Source organism: Lepisma saccharinum, chromosome 7, assembly GCF_977018435.1.
Source record: "Lepisma saccharinum chromosome 7, izLepSacc3.1, whole genome shotgun sequence".
Taxonomy (NCBI): Eukaryota; Metazoa; Arthropoda; class Insecta; order Zygentoma; family Lepismatidae; genus Lepisma; species Lepisma saccharinum.
This window is the reverse complement of record NC_139235.1, coordinates 23,659,043-23,678,107: the sequence shown is the minus strand read 5'-3', so window position 1 is coordinate 23,678,107 and position 19,065 is coordinate 23,659,043. Positions and strand designations below refer to the sequence as shown.

Sequence of the window (19,065 nt, the reverse complement as noted above, 5' to 3'; positions counted from 1 at the left end):
CACAAGGGATTCTCACATAAAATTGCAAAAATTTTTAGAAGATTTAATTTCAAAATTGTTTTTAGATCACCAAGAAGTTTGGAATGTACATTTAATGAATTCAAAATGAGAAACTCTCTACCAGATGTGGAAACCACAGGAATATATAATATATAAGTTGTTCATGTTCAAAGGATTATGTAGGACAAACAGCAAGGAAAATGGCAATAAGATGGCACGAACACAATTTGGACATTATAAATCTAAACCCAAGAACAGGTTTGTCAGCTCACATAATCGAAGAGAAGCATTTCATTAAAAAGAGAAGGGTTATAAAAAGATTTACGGGAAACATAGAATTGAATGTCTGAAAGCTTCGTTCATTGCAGAAGAACACTGGAATAAATTAAATAATGAAAATGGTACCATAGATCCAGTATGGAGTTTTCTTTTTCACAAATTGAGAAAGCCACCATCTTTAAAATTTAATGTAACAGAAAACATCAAGAAACTTTGTGAAAAGAATGATGACTTTGAATTACCTGATGATATTTGGGATTCATAAATTTAAATAAAAAATAATATGATCAAATTTTTTTAGCTGAAATAAAAATAAAACAGACTGCTTCTTTTCATAGTTAGGTTGATATATTACAACAATGTAACATTGACAACCTCCATTATATAACAGATTCTTTTTGTTTAAAAAATTGCTAACCATTGTTATAACTGTATCTTTAGTCAAGATAAAAATAAATGTCTGATGAAGTGAGCGTGTATTCTCCTGAAACGTCACAACGAAAAACTGTTTCCTTATGCTTGTAATAACCGTAAACTACAGGAAAATAATATATAAGTTCATTTTAAAAATACTTGTGTTGGTGTTCCACCTTTCCCTTTCAATTATAATTCAAATTTTAGTGTTCATGATTGTTATTAAAAAAATAAGATGTTAATAATTTATTAATTTATTACTCTATTAAAATATGAATGTGATATGTTGAAAATTTCTCTTCTGGAACACTTAACATTTGATTAATATTGTTGTGAAGTTTCAAAAAGATTGACAAAAAGATTGAATAATTTATAAGGGAGATAAAATTATTTTTGCTAGACAGTGCAGCTCACACTTGGAGGCTATGAGAATGGAAGAAAAAACGAATCACTAAAAGTTTGAGGTGATATAATAAATAAACCAGACAAGTTAGCGGGAAAAAATGCCATGTTTTATCAAAATCAGAGCAAAACCTCCTTTTTTTAGTTGAATTGACATGGAATGACCCGTAAAAAAAAAAAAAGAGCCACTTTGTAACTAAAAATTAAGGTATATGTCATCAGGATTTGGCGTCTCACAAAATTATGATGGTCTTTCAAAATTCACATAATTGTGCAAGAACATTCAATGTCCCTAAATATTAATAATAATAGGAATTTCATGTACAATCATGGACACTTCTGGATTGTAATGATTCTATTGAAAGTCAGTTGTAACCCGAAAGTGTCCGTGACTGTACAACCTAGTACATGCCATATACCTTCAGCTGTGTTTGGCTGTGTTTCTTCAAGTCCATTTTCCTCACTCTCTCTTGCTAAGCCTGATAACTCTTGTAGTGAATCCAAATTATAGTTTTTATTTTGATACAACATATGGGTGCGCTTCCTTGGGTTTTGATTTCTCTCTGTATATTTCTCCATGTTTTCATTTGATTTTTGTAATGACTGCTTTAACCTACAATAATCTGCAGCAGAATTATCTCTGGCTTTTCTTGCTCTTTCTAGTTCAAACGAAAGGTTGGAAACCCTACATTTAAGAGCTTCAATTACATTTCTCAGTTCAGTTTGCTTAACCTCAGAGACACACATTGCTTCGACTAATTTGCTGTGCTCACGTTCAATGGCCTTCTTAAAATCACACCTCTCTTCTTCAATTGCTTCTAATTGCCCGAAAATGAAATACAGAAACTGTAGTTCGCTAACAATATTTGAGCTTTCATCTTCGAACTTCACCTTACCTGAAGAAAAAGAAGTTAGGTTGTATTTCTGAAGTATTTAAAAGGCACAGTCATATGGCGGAAAGATTACAATAGTGGAACACAACGTATAACAGATTATTTTGATGACTGCTTATTTCTTCCGAGAAGAAAGAGGTTAGAGAGATTAACGCCCCTCGGGGAAAATGAACTGTCCTTACTATGCTAAGACAAAGGGACAAAGAAAAACGCAGGGAAGTTTTTCGAGTAGTGTTTGTAGAGCCTTTGAGTGAAAGGCCGCGTTGCTTCGCGCGTTGGCTGCAGAAGTTTACATGCAGCAGTTGGTGTCGAGATCTCTTTATATGGAGAATTCGCGAATTTGATAGTGCTATAGGCAGTAAGTTGCAGTTAGATATTCGGGGACTGTTTTTGTAGATGTCGTTTGCCTAGTGGACAGTTAACAGTGATCTGTGTCCCGGAGATCTGAACGTTCGCGTGATTGGGAAAAGAGCGCGCGGAATTTTATTTAAATACAGACTGTTTTCTCGTGGCAACTTTTATAGCGCAAAAAGTGAAAAGAACACTGCAAGTGTGTAGTTGTGAACTGAGAATTGCTAATCGAGATGACGACGTAGATACCAAGTCCGACCTTTGAACTATGAATGCGACGGTGAATTACTTCGAGGGATAGACGTCAAAGATCTTCGAGGGAAAGAAGTCATCAAGGAGCTTCTGCCAATAGTGTCCCCCCCCCCCCCTAGTGTTGAGAGCTTTTGAGATGTTTGCTTTTATATCGTAAGTGTTGATTACAATAAAAGTGAAATCGCAGCGCTGAGTAAATTTCGTAAGTAGGTCGACCATATTATTTTAATTGAGGTTAAAGTGTTTATTTTCTGTTTAAAAAGCGCAAAATTTATGAGGGTATACACTTGGTCACCAGCCCTGGAATCACATTTAAAAGCAAGAAACAGACAAACAAATAGATACGAGTTCTTTGCTGAAAGAGAAATGCTACAACAGCCTGGATTATCCACATACAGGAGCATATTATAATCCCTCAGTTTTGCTTCATTGGGAACCATTAATCAATTACAAGATTTTCCCTGAGATTTGTATTTTTTTCAAATTCCCTGAGATTTCCAGGTTTTCCAGGTGTGTGGGAACCCTGTACATAGACATCTCGGTGGTTGAGTGTATTGCTTAGTATAATGATGACCTAGTTACCTAAGGGTGCTGGTTCGATTCCCTGTTTAGGGTGTAAGACGCACCTTCTTGAACAGTACTCAATTGCATGTAGTACACCTTGGACTGTATTCTGCAGACTAACGAGGCTCTGGAACCTGTATCCACAGGCACTATAACCTTCTGTGTGTATAGTATGCAGTCTTATTTGTCTGGTGTGCTTAAGTTTTCCTTCACAGCCTCAGCTTTCAACTAGGGTGTGATAATTCTTAGTCTTCGGGCAACAATGTATGAGGAAGTACCAAAAAAAAAAAAAAATGGAATAGCACTGCGCTGGGCGGAGCTTCCGTAGTACGAATTTTTCCCACTACACTAGGCAAACATCGAGCAACTCGTTGTGAGTTCAGTGAAAGTAGTGGCTTCGCCGGAAAAGGTTCTCTCTGGTCACGGTGATTTTTTTTTTCTTCGTAAAAGCAGTTTCACTCGCACCTTGTTTTTTTGGTGATGGCAGATGTAAGACAACAGCGTGCGGATGTGAAATTTTGTTTTCTGCTTAGGAAAAATGCCGCAGAAACTGTTGTGATGTTGAACAACACAGCTTACAAGGACATGGGGAAAACTCAAGTGAACGAGTGGTTTTCTCGCTTCAAAAAAGGTGACATGTCGATTGATGACAAACCTTGTTCTGGACGTCCGTCAACTTCCAGAACGGACGAAAATGTAGACAAAATTAGTGAACTTTTGCTCGAAGACCGACGACGGACCATTGAAGAGCTGGGGACATTATCTGGACTATCTTGGAGCTCGGTTCAGCGAATTTTAACAGAAGATTTGGGAATGAAAAGGGTCGCTGCGAAATTTGTGCCTCGGAATCTGAGTGACCAGCAAAAAGAGTGTCGAGTGGAAACATGCCGTGCTTTGAAAGAAGAACTCCAAAGCGACCCGGACTTTTTTTTCCCCCAAGGTCATTACTGGTGATAAGACATGGTGCTATTCTTACGACCCCGAAACCAACCATCAATCAAGCCAGTGGAAGACGCCATCATCACCTCGCCCTAAAAAAGCTTGTCAAGTGAAATCAAACATAAAGATGATGCTCATTTGTTTCTTTTGATGTGAGGGGGATAGTGCATTCAGAGTTTGTTCCACTACATCAGACTGTTAATCAAGCTCTCTATTTCTGAAAAGATTGCATAACAGTGTGTGACAAAAAGGGCCTGATTTGTGGTGGACGGGGGACTGGTGTTTCCACCACAACAATGCACCTGTGCACACAGCCATCTCAGTGCTCACGTTTTTGGCAAAAAACAGCATGACTCTCTCGGTCCACACCCCTTACTCACCTGACCTCGCTCAGTGCAATTTTTTTTTGTTTCCCCAAATGAGGAGGGACATGAAGGGACAGCGATTTGACGATGTAGAAGAGGTGAAGAAAAAAAATGAGGAAGGAGCTGTCAGCCATCACAACAGATGAGTTTAAAAAATGTTGCCAAGAATGGAATCACAGATTGGACAAATGTATTAAGTGTCATGGAGAGTACTTTAAAGGTGATAAGGTTGTTTTATATATATAAAAAAAAAACATGCATTTAAATTATTTTTTTTTGGGTACACCCTCATAGTAATACTATTTATCCTAACTGTACACAAATAATTAATCATCGACAGCAACAGCACAGTATAGTACTCACTTTATCCGTGAAACCGTTTTTTCTTCTTCATTCTCTTTGGTGGATAAAGGGAGTACTTGTTTCTCCGTATATATAATTTTGGAAAAAAGTGTGCATTATACACGCGTAAATACGGTATATTCAAATCATTATATTGTATGACAAATAAGCACTTACCTGAAGTTCCTCTGTCAACACTTGTTAATGGAACAATACCAAGATCAAAGTTCGCAACTGGATGTCTAGACAGTCCTGCTTGTCCTTGAAGTACAGGGACACCAGTTTCATCTGAAACCATCCAAATCATGAGTGTTTACAACATATGAACCTAAATATGGAGAAACAAGTACTCACTTTATCCGCGAAACCGTTTTTACTTCTTCGTTCTATTTGGTGGATAAAGTGAGTACTTGTTTCTCCGTATTTATATACTACTGCGTCTCTCTTTTCCCAATTATGAATACGAAACTACATAAAACCTGAATGCACATTCTACTAGATGAAAAAAATATGCAAATTTAACAAATCAAGGTCGGCTATTATATTTTACCTCTTTAAAAATAAAATTAAACAAATATAAAAATAAGTTTACAATTAAATCGTGCTTATGACAATATTCTTCATAGTATATATCGAAAGCAAAGTCACATCTTAATTTTACTTAATCTAAAAAATTCGGGATCAGGATTGAAGTACCTTGCTCAGAAGTTTCTCCTGGTACACCACAATCTCCACATTCAACAACATCTCCTTTTTTATTCTGTGGTTTAGATGCAGTATTAACACATGGTATTCTAGACGTAAGGGTTGTTTCAAGGTATTGTCTGTCACCTGGAGAATACACAAGAGATCCAACTTACACTCAAATTATATGTAAATCGATTAAATAGGGTTGTTCAAATCTGGATAAAATTTTATATGGATATTGGATATTCTGATATTTGCATATATGGATTATCTGGATATATAAACAATCCCACATTCTATCCAAATTATCCAGATATCAAATATCTGGATATTCTGAATATCCAAATGTGTGCATGCTCTGAACAGCTTTAATGTTTATCCATTTTACAGGCTATCCACGTATGGATCACACTGACCTGAACGTGAAAAAATCGATTATCATCTTAACATTCTACGTGTGACAAAAGGAGCACACATAGAAATGTACTGATAGATGACATAAAACATTTTGAGTTTATCTATCTATCATTGCTACCAGTTACTTTCTATCTTCATTAGTCTCCGAGTTATTAATAATTCAAATGTGTCAATGACTTTCTAAACAATCTGTGTTTCATTGAAAGCTTCTTTATAATATAATATAGTTTATATCCATGAACAAAAAGGGAGATCATTTTGTGCACCACCCTGTATTTTCATGATAATTTCAGAAAGAGGATAAATTTTTCTTTATGGAACAGGCTCCAGGTTCACCCCAACTTTTTAACTGTTGGTCATTGAAATTGTCTGATAAAAGTAGCATTTTAATGTAACTCAGTAGTATATCAAAAACCTAAACAGGTTTTTCAATTCAAGAATTGTATCTTGCTCAGTTTGTGTGCAACCTATTCTTCCTATTAGGAAGAATTGAAACCTATAGTTTCCATGTATTTCAATACCTTCTCAGAATTATTACAATATAAATAATCATTAGTTTTCTCATATTCCAAATTGAATCCAGAAACTAAAGAAACTCAAATATGGGAACTTCAATGGTGTGATTGAAAGTTGAACTCGCTTAGAATATGCTCGATCACCAAGCAGGGTCACGTCTAGCTCCTGCAAATAATTGTGTACTATTGTGTATGGGAATCTAAGAATGTTAAGGCCTCACATTAGAAAGGGGGGAACTCTTCCCAGCTCTGAAAATATATCCTACTGCCCTAACGTTTATAAAAAAAATTGTCTTAAATGCAAATCACCACTACTTCTACTTACCCTCTATTGACCCTTCCTTGAGGGATATCTCTGTCTTGGCCACTGTTGATTCTTTCCTGCACTTGTCTTCAACTTTTCTCAAAGTACCGCCTTTCATACTCTTTAGAGGAAGATGATAAAAATTAGCACAATAGATAGACAGACATTAACTCTTAAACATGAAAATTAGAGTTTAAATACTGACACTACTTTCTAGCAAGCATAATTGAGAATAGTGGAAAAATAGGAGGAGGTAAACACAGAAGGGCAAATTGGTGGTTGACTATATCAAAGCATTCAAAGATTAATATGGAACAGGGATGTACCTATGAAATGCAAGAAGGTAATATATAACACATACTATGTGTCAATAATTATGTATGGAGCAGAGACTTCGACAATGACAGAGAGAGACAAAAGAAAGATGCAGGCAATGTAGATGAAATTGTTAAGGAGTATATTGGGGAAGACAGGAATGGATAGAATAAGGAATGATGAGATACGACAGACAGTGGGTGTGGAGAAGCTTCAGGATAGGATAGATCATGCACAGATGAGATGGTCCGGACACATGAAGAGGATGGATGCAGAAATACTACCTGTAAGAGCTTACAATGCACAAGGAGTAGGAATAAGGCCAAGGAGGAGACCAAGATGTCGGTGGAAAGAGCAGAAAGCAGAGTGTGTTAGGAGAAGAGGACAAGATTGGAACAAAGAGAGGAGTAGTGGAAGACCAGGAAAAAAATTGAGATGCTTGACTTCTATGCCCACCCAGCCAGAGGCAGGAAACGGCAAAGGATGATGATGACTTTCTGAAGTTTGAATTACCCTGTAAGTTATCACAATCACAGAAAATTGATTGGCTTACGAAGGGCATGTGAAAAGACAAAATATTAACTATTTCTTAAAGAATAAATAAATCACATGACACCCTTACAATTGTTAATAATTTTGCCTCAATAGGTTGGTTTCATGCTGTAAGGAGCAATGAGTGAGTACTGCGAGTGGTTAATATACATGTTTATCTTACATTTATGTATACCGGGTGGGGAACCTAAAAGTTCCACAGCGAATAGTTCTGAAATGCGAAGGTGTACAGCAGTTCTGACGTCACCAATGTAAATGTGGTGGAACGGCCCAGTGGACAGAGCATGTCTGGTCTCTAGTTGGCATCTTGGATTCAGCTCATGCTTTTTAAATGGGAAGGGGGTCATGTGATACATGACTTCAGGCTAGAATTGACTCAGAAACACGAAACACAAGTTGTTTTCTACATAACTTTATTCTGAAGAAAGTTAGTATTGACCAAAGTAGGATTGTCAGCACCCGGCCTCAAATCAATGAGTATGTGGTAGAAACCCTGGAGGGTAAAGGTGGCCTGAGAGTGGTGATGATCACATCACCTCCAAAATAGCATCATCATATTCAAGTAAGAGCTAAGATGATTTTCCCACATTTTCCACACCTATTACGTCTTGCAGGCTCTTTTCAATTTTTAGCTATACTGTGAGAAGGTAGTTAATTTTTCTTTTAATTGTAAAACACTTCAAAGGGGGTCAGAACCTAACCAGGAGATGAGACCTAGATGGGCAATTATCCCCTTGGGGCCAGTAGCAAACTCTTTTGTCGCGACAGTGTATGAGTTAAATGCCACCATTATTTAAGTGAATTTTGTGAAGTAAACTTCTTCTGGTAGACATTTCTGTCCAACCAGTTCTTCCCTTCCAGGGTGTTATGATTTTGCACAATACAGTGCTCGAAATGAAAATGCCTAGCTGTGCATTTGAATTTTCGAGTTTCAAGATAGATAGAAGAGAGGATCCTTGTATGTATCAACATGAAGACAATTCAGTAGGTGAGAGGTGGGGGTGCTCATGTGAATTATCCTATCTGGGGGGGAAAGCTTTATGAAAATGTTCTTAAGGGGGGGGATAACATCCTCCTGCCTCCCCATGCACTTCGAGCAATGATGAGCTACTAATTACAAGCCTTGATTCATAAAATAAAAAGACTAAGAAGTGTATATTAGGTAGAATATCCAAAAAAATGACATAATTAAATTTATAATTAATAATATCTTGGTCTAAAACCCCCAAAATTAAACAGTGTGCATGTGGCAACAACGTATTGGGATGTCCAGTCCTTGAGATCGGCCTTTCATTGAGTGACAAATTTTCAGTGAATTGAATCTGTCACCTTCGCCACTTTATTAGCTATCTCTCAAGACTATCCCACGGCTATTTCTTCATAGTAAATTCCAACTGACCTTGTGATCATGGATCAACACCAACAATCTAGGGATCCAGCTCAACCTCTACGGGTGGAAGTCAAAATTATAGCAACAATAAGGTTTGAATTAAAATAATTATAATTAATATTAGCATTAATTAAATTATTCAAATTAGTTAACATTATATTTTTTATTACATGATTTGATTTACTTTTGTGAAACCTTTGGCTAATTGCGAAAATGGGGATGAGTAATGATATGATGAAATTGATGATTGGACACTCACAAACATCAATGCCCACGTGGGGATTCAAACCCAGGACCCCTGGCATCGTAGCACGATATGCTAACCACTCTGCCTCAGGGGGACAGCTTTTATTACATGAATAGGTAAAAAGACTGCATAAAGATAATGATATAACAACACATATTCATTACAAACAGTTCTTCAAAACTAATACGTACTTCACGCGTTTTGAACATACAGTTCCAAACAAACAGTTCTTCAAAACTAATACATACTTTAAGCCTGCCTAGTTTAAATTAGTAGGTATTTTAACTCAACTTAATTATTCCTGACTCTAGGCTCAATTTATCTGCGTTATTGATTTATTTGATATAATTTATTTATTCTCTAAATTTTTTAGGACTGTTTAACTTATCTTGTTTTAAATTTTACTGCAAACTTATCTTATTTAATTTCAGGTGTTATCTTTATTTTTAAATACTAAAAATCAATCGAACCGTACTGAGGTACAAGGTAATGGAAAAAAAATGGGACTGATTTACTTCTGACTACCTGAAATAAAATAATAATTATTATTTATGCGATCTTTAAATGCATTAAAATACTAACATCACTAAAACTTGAAGAATCTTTAATTCTCTCAACTCATTCTAAAATATGCTTAGCATATTATTGTGGCAAAGTTAGAAACTAAAACCGTTGTGGTTTAATCATAAACATTCTGCGATGGCAGAATAGATTTCCAGGATTTTGGTCATGATCCAATATCCGAAAGAAAATACTTGTTATAGGGGCGCAATAAAATCTTGACGTTGACGTCTACATATTCATATAATATAAATATTCTCATAACTGGCGCTTAAAATAAACTTTGCTAATATACTTATATACCTTCTTCTGAAGAGTAACTATAAAATTCTAGTGATGTACTCGCTGAGCTAGTATTATTAAATACTGCAAAAACTTTTGTGCCTAAAGCACATTATTAAGTACTAAGTCTGCTTTTAACCTTTAATATTATTAGTGCCATTTAATTATAAATTATTATTATGTTACGCAAGTGGATTTAAAAATGTTAAACCTGTTACTTATATGAATTTTCATTTTTAGTGACCATTATCCGTGCGTGAGTCCCCGTTGTCCTCTTGATGATCTTCATCTTCATCTTGACCTGCCAAGTTCTCTTTGCCTTCACCGTCATCTGGTGCATAATATTTTTTGAGTCTCTGGACGGCAATAGAGTCCAATATTGTCCTTCCGCGCTTGTTCTGGAATTCCACCAGGTATGTGTTAGGATTCTCTTCTTGGATAACTGTAGCTGGGCCTTTATAAATACCCAAAAAGCACCGTGCGGTTCCAATTTTCTGGGTGCTGTCAAAAATTAATACTTTATCACCTGGTTGAAATTTGATCTGTTCCCTCTTCCGATCATAATATTTCTTTACTTCAACATGTCGCTTCGCCAGGTTATCCGTAGCATTGGTTCTTGCTTTTTCCAATACTCGGAACCGTACATCATTCTCCACATTTTCACAGCTTGGTGTGTGTAACGCAAGCTCCCAGGGCAAAGTAGGTTGGAATCCATGTACTAAAAAGAATGGGCTATACCGCAAATTCTGATTCCCTGTAGTGTTATAACTGAATACACTTGGTTGTAAATATTGGACCCAATCAGTGTGTTTTGAATTAACATAACACTTCATTATACTCTGTAATATGCCGTGGTTACGTTCGGAAAGCCCTATCGAATTGTGTAAACCTACTGGCGAAAACTTGATGGTTATTCCCAATTTATTGCCAAGTTCCTGAAAAAGCTTAGATTTAAATGCTGATCCAAGATCAGTGTAAATATCATGTGGGGTCCCAAAGCGTAACACTATTTCCTCATACACAAATTCAGCTGCTGTACTGGCCGTACAATCCGCAACTGGTTTGGCTATTAAATACCACGTCCCAAAATCTGTTGCGGCAATTATATATCGGTGATGAAGATTGGATGAAGGAGGATATGGACCTGAAAAGTCTAGGCAAATCTGCTGGAATGGCTTCTGTGCGGGAAAAGTACACAATTCTCCTGATGGTAGACCTGGACGGCGTTTATTCTGCTGGCATGTAATACATTCCCTAATTTTCCTTTGTATAAATAATTTCATATTTGGAAAATAAATCCGTGATAATGCAACATTGTAACATTTGGTAAATCGAAGATGAAAACCTCCGATGGGTGAAGCGTGGAGTGTCTCAATCACAGAATCATGTAACGTCATTGGAATGCATAACAATTTCCTGGTAGTGGCTCCTAATTTCTCTTGTCTATATAATACACCATCTTCCAACACATGATGATAAACCTGCCTTTGGATGGATAAAGGTAGTGTTCCATCGTCCCTGTCTGGGTCCTCCAAAACTTTAATAATTGGGCCAAAAAAGGAATCCTGTCTCTGATGTTCCGCGACATCTGTGGTTGCATCAAATAATGTAAGTGTCCTGGGTTCGGGAATGTCCTCTTCAGTGTTGCCATCCTCTACATTTTCTCCACATTCTCTGCTGAGAGGATCGGCGATGTTCTCCGTAGTTTTGACATGGATAGGAGTGAATGAAAAATCCTCCAAAAGGTTACTCCATCGAAGAAGCTTTGAGCTTAAATTACGAGATGTCCTAATATACGTAATTGCTTTATTGTCCCTGTGTAAATCAAAATGGCGCCCCACAAGAAAAAATCTAAATGATTTGAGAGCATATAAAATTGCTGTTAGTTCTTGTTCAATGACACTCAATCTTTTTTCAGTGTCCGTCAGCGTTCTACTGCAGTATGCACATGGCAAGTACTCTCCTTCTGCATTGGGCTGCATCAATACGCCACTGACAGCATGAGATGAAGCATCGGTGAAAACCTTGGTGTTCTTTGCTGGATCGTAAGGTAACAAAACAGGCGCAGTAATTAGTGCTTCTTTTAACTTCTCAAATACTGATTGTTGTTCAGGACCCCATGTAAATTTCCTGCCTTTACGAATTAAACCCTGTAATGGTGATGCAATGTCAGAAAAATTCTTGACGTATTTCCTCACGTAGCTGCAAAGACCTAAAAACATTTTAACCTTCTTTGTGGTGGTAGGAATCTTATAATTCTTAATGGATGACAGGATTATATCGCTTATACAGTACCCATATCTGCCCACATTGTGGCCTAAGGCAATTGTCTCGTAGTATCCAAATGAACATTTAGATACAGCCAATTTTAATCCGGCAGATCGTAAACATTGGAACATTTTCTCTAAATTCACCAGCATATCCTTAAATGTATTAGCAAATACAAACATGTCATCAATATAAAAGGCAAAATTATTATCATTCATACCCGTAGCGAGCTGGACACACCGGGTCATCGCCGCGGGTGATGTCACATGTCCCATAGGTGTAAAATTCATAGCAAATTGTCCCCTGGCTGGTATAGTAAAGGCAGTGTATTTTTTCGATTCTTCCGCTAATAGAATCTGAAAAAAATCCTTGTTTCAGATCGGCACTACAGTAGTAGCTCTTACCGGCCATATTATGCAATATTTCTGAAATGTTCCCTATTGAAACTGCATCATAAACAGACCTGGCATTAAGCAATCGAAAATCCTGCACCATGCGATAAGCTCCTGATATCTTCTTAACAAGAAAAACTGGTGAATTGTGGTGTTGTTGTAGGACTGATGACCCCTGCTTCTAGCAAGTTGTCAATTTGCTGATTAATTTCCTTACGCAGGTGTACAGGTATAGGGTAGGCTGGGATGTGAAATTCAGAATCGTCCTTTAACTTTATACGATGATAATTAGTGGCTCAACCAATGTCCTGCTCGGACCAAGAAAACACATCTACATACCTCTCTAATAATTGTCTAAGTTGCAATTTCTGATCGGGTTCTAATGCTGGATTAATGTCAAATTTAGTAATGTCGTGCACTGGTTTTGTCATGGTGCCAGTCTCCTTGGTCACCATAACGTTAGGTCCTTCGTCATCTGCAATATGACGCGAAGCTGGTACTGGATTTTGCCATGCCTCTGCGGTACCTAAGCGTGCCCCTTTCCTAATTTTAATTTTGTAAGAATTTGGGTTAGTAATCCAAATTAAAAATGACTCTGGATTTACAATGGCTCGAGGCACCATTAAGCCTGTGTCCATTTGAAACTGTAAATCTGGTTCTAAATAAGTTAAATTCTGATTACTAGAATTTGTCAATTTGACAGGAATACACAAATGAGATCTAGGTTCAATTCTAATTTGTCTGGAAGTTACGAATTCTGGCACATATAAATCCCTGATCAGACTAGCAACTTTTATGGATACGTCAAAGGTTTTTCTGTGTTCCGTCCTTAACTGGTTCCGCAGAGGAGTACCAAATCTCCTCAATGTGAGTCGATTTTGATCAAAATCCAAATTTGCTTTATGAGCTCTTAAAAAATCATTTCCCAAGATTGTCCCATGTTCAAAATTTGGAATCATCCGAAAAGGATGGGTAAAATTGCGGCCGTTTATTGCAAATGTTAACAGGACAATCTCTTTAATTTCAATTTGTTCTTTTGCTACTCCCCTTATGGCCGTATGAATTTTAAAACGTTTGGCGGTTGAAGGAATACCTCGATCACTGGTAACTGATACTTGGCTTCCGGAATCCACAAGAAACCTCTGACGTTGTCCCCCTAACACTGCGTTAATGTAAATTAATTCCTCATAGGGGAAAGTAGAGACTGAAATTTGTTTTCCAACAAAATCTGCGCATACGTCTCTTCTATGGGCAGTTACTGCTCGTTTAAAGCCTCCTTGTTCTGAAAACAAGTGGCTGCCGAGTGATTAGGGTAATTACAAATAGAGCAGCGTGGTCTCCCCCGTTGCTCTTCCCTGTCTTCCTGGCCTCGCCCTGCTGAAGACGAGGAACCCCGCGAATTCTGTCCGCGGAAGTTTCCACGTCCTCGCCATTGTTGGGTATTGCCATATCGCCTATTGCGATCTGAATTGGTATTATTATTAGGACATCCATTCCTATACCCCCTATTGTACTGTGGTCGTCTATTATTGTTATCCCTGTAGGAACCTCTATAATTATTTCCTGTCTGATAATGCTCTCTATAACATGGGTCTCTAAATTGTTTCTGACTAGATGAGTCGGTGCCAGGGTGCTGTTTCTGATCCTCAATGCTATCCAGTCTAAAAGTAAGACTCGCTAATCTTGCTTCCAGACCAGTTTCCTGAGCCTGGACTTGAGCTTTGTTACTTGGAGGATTATTAGCTAATTTCAATTGCTCGACCTCATTTTGCAAGGCATTGAATCTTGCTTCGATCCCAGAAGTAGGTCGCGATTGTGCAGACTCAGCAGTAGCCAGATTGTTATTCTGCAATAAAATCTGCTGCTGTTGCGAAAGTGTTGGTGCACTGTGCAAAGGAAGGAATAAACTGTCCCTTTGATCTTCGCACCTCAGCTCTTTCAGCTTGCGCTGCCTCATCAAAAACTGAAGCTTTTCAAAGGATTATAAATCTTTAAGGAACGCATGCACTGATTCATACTCTTTATGAAGGATATCCTTCATGTAATCCACCTGCAGTCCTAATATAATCTGTTTAATCTGCTGTTGAACGCTCATTTTGGGGTCTGCCTTAAGTAAAAGTAACTGCTTGTCCCGAACATAATTTGTAACTGGCTCAGTTTCCTTATGCAACCTGTATCGAATTTGTACCTCGATCTGGAGTTGATCCAAGGACCCTGTAAATTCATCCTTAAATTTTTGTTGTATATCCTCATAAGACCTATCTTGATTTTCTGGAACATCTTTCCAAGTCTGGTACCATCGTAAAGCTGGTCCGGCCAGGAGAGCTGGGAATAATTCCTGCTTTCTGGCGCTGTTCCAACCATTTAAGATGGCAAGGCTATCTACTTTGTCTAAAAATTTCGAAACGTCTTCCCCGGCTATCCCCTGAAATGGGATACCCTCTAAAATAGTTGGGGGAACAAACTGAGACTGAGCCATAGTTGCAAATTGTGTTGGGCCTAAATCTCTAATATCCTGACCTTGGTACTCTAATTGCTTTTCTTTTTCCTGTTGTTCTAATAACTGTCGCTGAAGGCGTCTAGTTAATATTGGGCTACGTTTAAATTTGGGGGTGGAACTTGCAGTTGGACCGCTGACATCTAAATTAAAACTTGTAGTTCCTTGTGCTATATCTAATAATTGGTCTCATGTTTCATCGAGTTCATCAGCAAGGTGAAAGCTCGACATCTATCATGGCATATATAAATTCTTCTCCCCCCATTAATGTTAGAAACCTTTAAGCCCTATGTATTTTCAAAATCAATTGTGGCAAGGACATACCAAAAAAAAAAACTAAACACGTGAGCAAAATTTTTGGGGTGGGTATGAATTTAAAACTAATTGTTGAAACCTCTACTTGATAACATTCTATTTTCTCATTGCATTTCCGAGGAAATGGATGAGAAGTCCAAATCTTCACCACGTAACGAAATTTGGGGTGGGGTTGAATTCTAAATAGGTTAACAATTTCTTTTCATTTCTGAAAAATGAAAAGACCCGCTAATGTCCACCACGTAACGAACCTTAAAGTTCGTGGGATCATATGAATACCTAAACTGTTAACCAATTAATCGATGTAAATTACTCATCATTCATCCTCTGATGAGACCACTTGTCATTGGCATGATGAGTTAACGCTTGGCAATGCGAAAGGTACAAAATCACACTAAAGAACTAAACTACAGAAAAGACAATGGTCACTCGTTGGGTTTTGTGAACCGTTGAACCTGAATCATGGCTGGGTGTTAGGATAATTACCTGTCTATCTGAAATATTAAGCTGAATCAAATAAGCGAAGTCCTCTGTAAGCTTCTCCAAGTCGTCGACCAAGGCGTCGTTCCACTTCTGACATACTGTCTTGCTGACCACCTCTTCTCTCTTAATTCAATCCCCAAAAGTCAGTCCCCTCTCAGCTTGTCTCACCTCTATATTACCAGGCCATCGAGCTTTCCTCTATGCCGAATCGTGTTATTAATTGCCGCTATGCAAACCGCTGACTCCATAAACAGAAGGAACTACCTGTTTTCCTGAATGCTCAGGAGGTTTGCATAGCGCAACACTGTGCATTATAAACATGCCTCAGAGGTTTGAGACAACTGAGAAAAACAAGTGAATGCCCTGGTCAACGTGAAGCGTTCAGACACACTTAATAAAATAAACATATAATCTTAGGGATTGATACGGTATGTAGCTTAAGTGTGCATCCACTGGATATAGAACCTGAGACCCGCAAGTAATTGACTTAAATTCACACTTCTAGGGGAAAGAATTGATTGCCTCCCCCTAGGAATCTAATAATGTACTTACCATTTTCAGTGAATTTAAAGTCTTCAAAGTTTTATTCAGTTGATATGCTAGCTTTCCAAACTTTAACATTCCATTTCCCTCATGTAGATCTGAAAAAAATGATCACTTGTATAAGGTACAACCACTGATCCCCAATATTATATATCACTAATAAAAACACTATATATCACTAATAAAAAGAGAACTTGCAGTTTTACTTACACCAGTATTCCATTTCTTCTCCCTCCCCCAGCTTACTGGTATATAATGGGTATTATTATATGAAAAGGAATTTTATGTATTGTTGGTTACATGTCACTTCCTGTGGAAGTACTTTAACCTTTAGCAGAAAAGAAGCTAGCTCTGCCTTATGATTTCGAAATGTGTTTTCCCCATTATAGAATTCTGAAACTTTTCTCAGGTGATGCTTTAATCTTTGTCAACAACAGTTCCAAGAATCTTATGAAATATCAAGCAGAAGTGTCTTATTGAAGCATCCGACATTCTCTTACCGCCCCTTCGCATAAAATAGGGCCGATGAAGGAATTAGTCCTGGCATTGAATAAAGATGGGCAGTGCTTTTCTTACATTTCTGAGAAGTTCCCAGGTTTGACACATGGAAAAGTGAAGGAAGGGATATTTACAGGACCAGATATCAGGAATCTGATTTGTGATGATGCAAAAGTACAATGGATGCGAAAGAGTTGGAAGCATGGCAATCATTCAGAGACGTTGTTACAAAGTTTTTAGGCAATACAAAGGACATTCAATACAAAGACTTTATAAACAAAATGCTAAATGCCTTCAGGACCTAGGATGCAACATGAGCCTAAAAGTGCACATGCTTCATGCACATTTAGACTACTTTCCTGAGAATCTTAGGGATTATAGTGAAAAACAGGGTGAAAGGTTTCACCACAATCTAAAAGATTTAGAACGAAGATATCAAGGCAGGTGGAACAGTACAATGCTCGCCGACTACTGCTGGATGATAGTGAGAGAAACTCCTACAAGTGACCATAAAAGGAAACCAACCAGACAGCTTCATGTGCAAAAAAACAATATGACATTGATCATGATGAACATCTTCCAGTTTGTATGTGTTAAGAATAATAGAAACACTGCATTCTATGATGTGTATTTGTTTGATGCTGCCAACTGGTGGCTGAGTGTAGAACTTATCAATGTTGGTGAGTAATATGTGTGGTAAACCAGACAGGGTGGCTACAAACAAGCAGAAATCAAATTCCCTGACTTTTCCAGGTTTTCCAGGACAAAATTTACATTTTTCCCTGACAATTACAAACTAAACTAAATTGATGTTTTTGCAAATGGAAATAATAAACTCATACAGATCCAAGTATGGTTTTGTTAAGTACCAATATTATCTTCTATGAAATTGATTTAATTTCTGTATTCTATATGATTTGAATTCAAACTGCAAAATAGTGAATTTGGAAAATTATTACAATTCACAAGCTAGGGAAAGATTACGGAATTTTGTCATATGCAGTAAGTTTAAAATAAAATACTTGAGTATTTTTAAAGTTACGACTAAATGAGAAAAAGAGTGAAGAGTGATTGATTAAGAAATACAATTTGTAATTTATCAGTCTCCTTATACATTCTCGGTATTCTATGTTGATATCTCCACTGAGGTTTGGAACCCTCTGCTTGCAAGAACCATGAGTGCGAACTCATTTTTCAATGCATAAAGCTACTTCTCTCTTCTCTGTAAAGCAAACAACTTAACTCTTGCATATAAGTGAAACAATTGAATCGAACAAAATAAAGTGTCATATTTCCTTACATTATCAATGGGATTTCTGCTTCAGTACAGTATATCCATGTGAAGTACTGTGAAACTGACAACATGCAGTTATACCATTAATGCTGACGAAAAGGGTATGTAGGTATTAGAAATTTAACGCAAGGAAATTATAGAATTGCATTGTATAGGTACCTGATTTAGCTAACCACACATTAAAACAGGAACACTCTAATAATAAAAGCTTCTGAAAGTTCATATACGAGGGGCATCCTGAAAAAAGCTCCAATGGTGTCTATACGCAGCACTAGTGGTCCGAGAGCAACACACACACATGCAGGCAGGAAGAAGTGGCAAATAGCTGTAATCTGGTACAGCTGCAATGCAGCCGTTTTAGGACAGTTCTACGTTAAAGATTGCAGCTCTCATACAGTCTCCCACCGACTGCAATGTAGCATACGTGTAGTAATCAGATTCTTGCATGCTCAGAATTTGGCACAGAGCCACCAGCAATCGTGTGTGAGGTGTGCAGACCGGACGTCATGAGTGTTAGTATGGTCAGACGGTGGTGCAGACAATTCACGGAAGGCCAATCGAATGTGCACAACCCCATACATCTGAGTACACACGGACCCTTTGCATCACTTCAGGTGAGATATCTTGGACCACTCCCTGTACAGCCCTGGCCTTGAATGTGCAGACTTTCATCTCTTTGTTTAACTGAAAAGGTTTCTGGCAGG

The 19,065-nt window shown here is 37.6% G+C and overlaps 1 protein-coding gene across 1 annotated transcript in view; it reads right to left on the bottom strand.

Moving 5' to 3' along the window:
• LOC145990381 (uncharacterized) overlaps nucleotides 1-19,065 on the bottom strand; it is a 141,560-nt gene that overhangs the window by 40,468 nt on the left and 82,027 nt on the right. The window contains exons 10-14 of the mRNA XM_083126077.1: nucleotides 16,579-16,667; nucleotides 6,746-6,845; nucleotides 5,498-5,632; nucleotides 4,979-5,089; nucleotides 1,841-1,991 (exon numbers count right to left, since the gene is read on the bottom strand). Of these exons, the coding sequence (XP_082982203.1) occupies nucleotides 1,841-1,991; nucleotides 4,979-5,089; nucleotides 5,498-5,632; nucleotides 6,746-6,845; nucleotides 16,579-16,667 (586 nt within the window). The remainder of the gene's footprint in view (nucleotides 1-1,840; nucleotides 1,992-4,978; nucleotides 5,090-5,497; nucleotides 5,633-6,745; nucleotides 6,846-16,578; nucleotides 16,668-19,065) is intronic.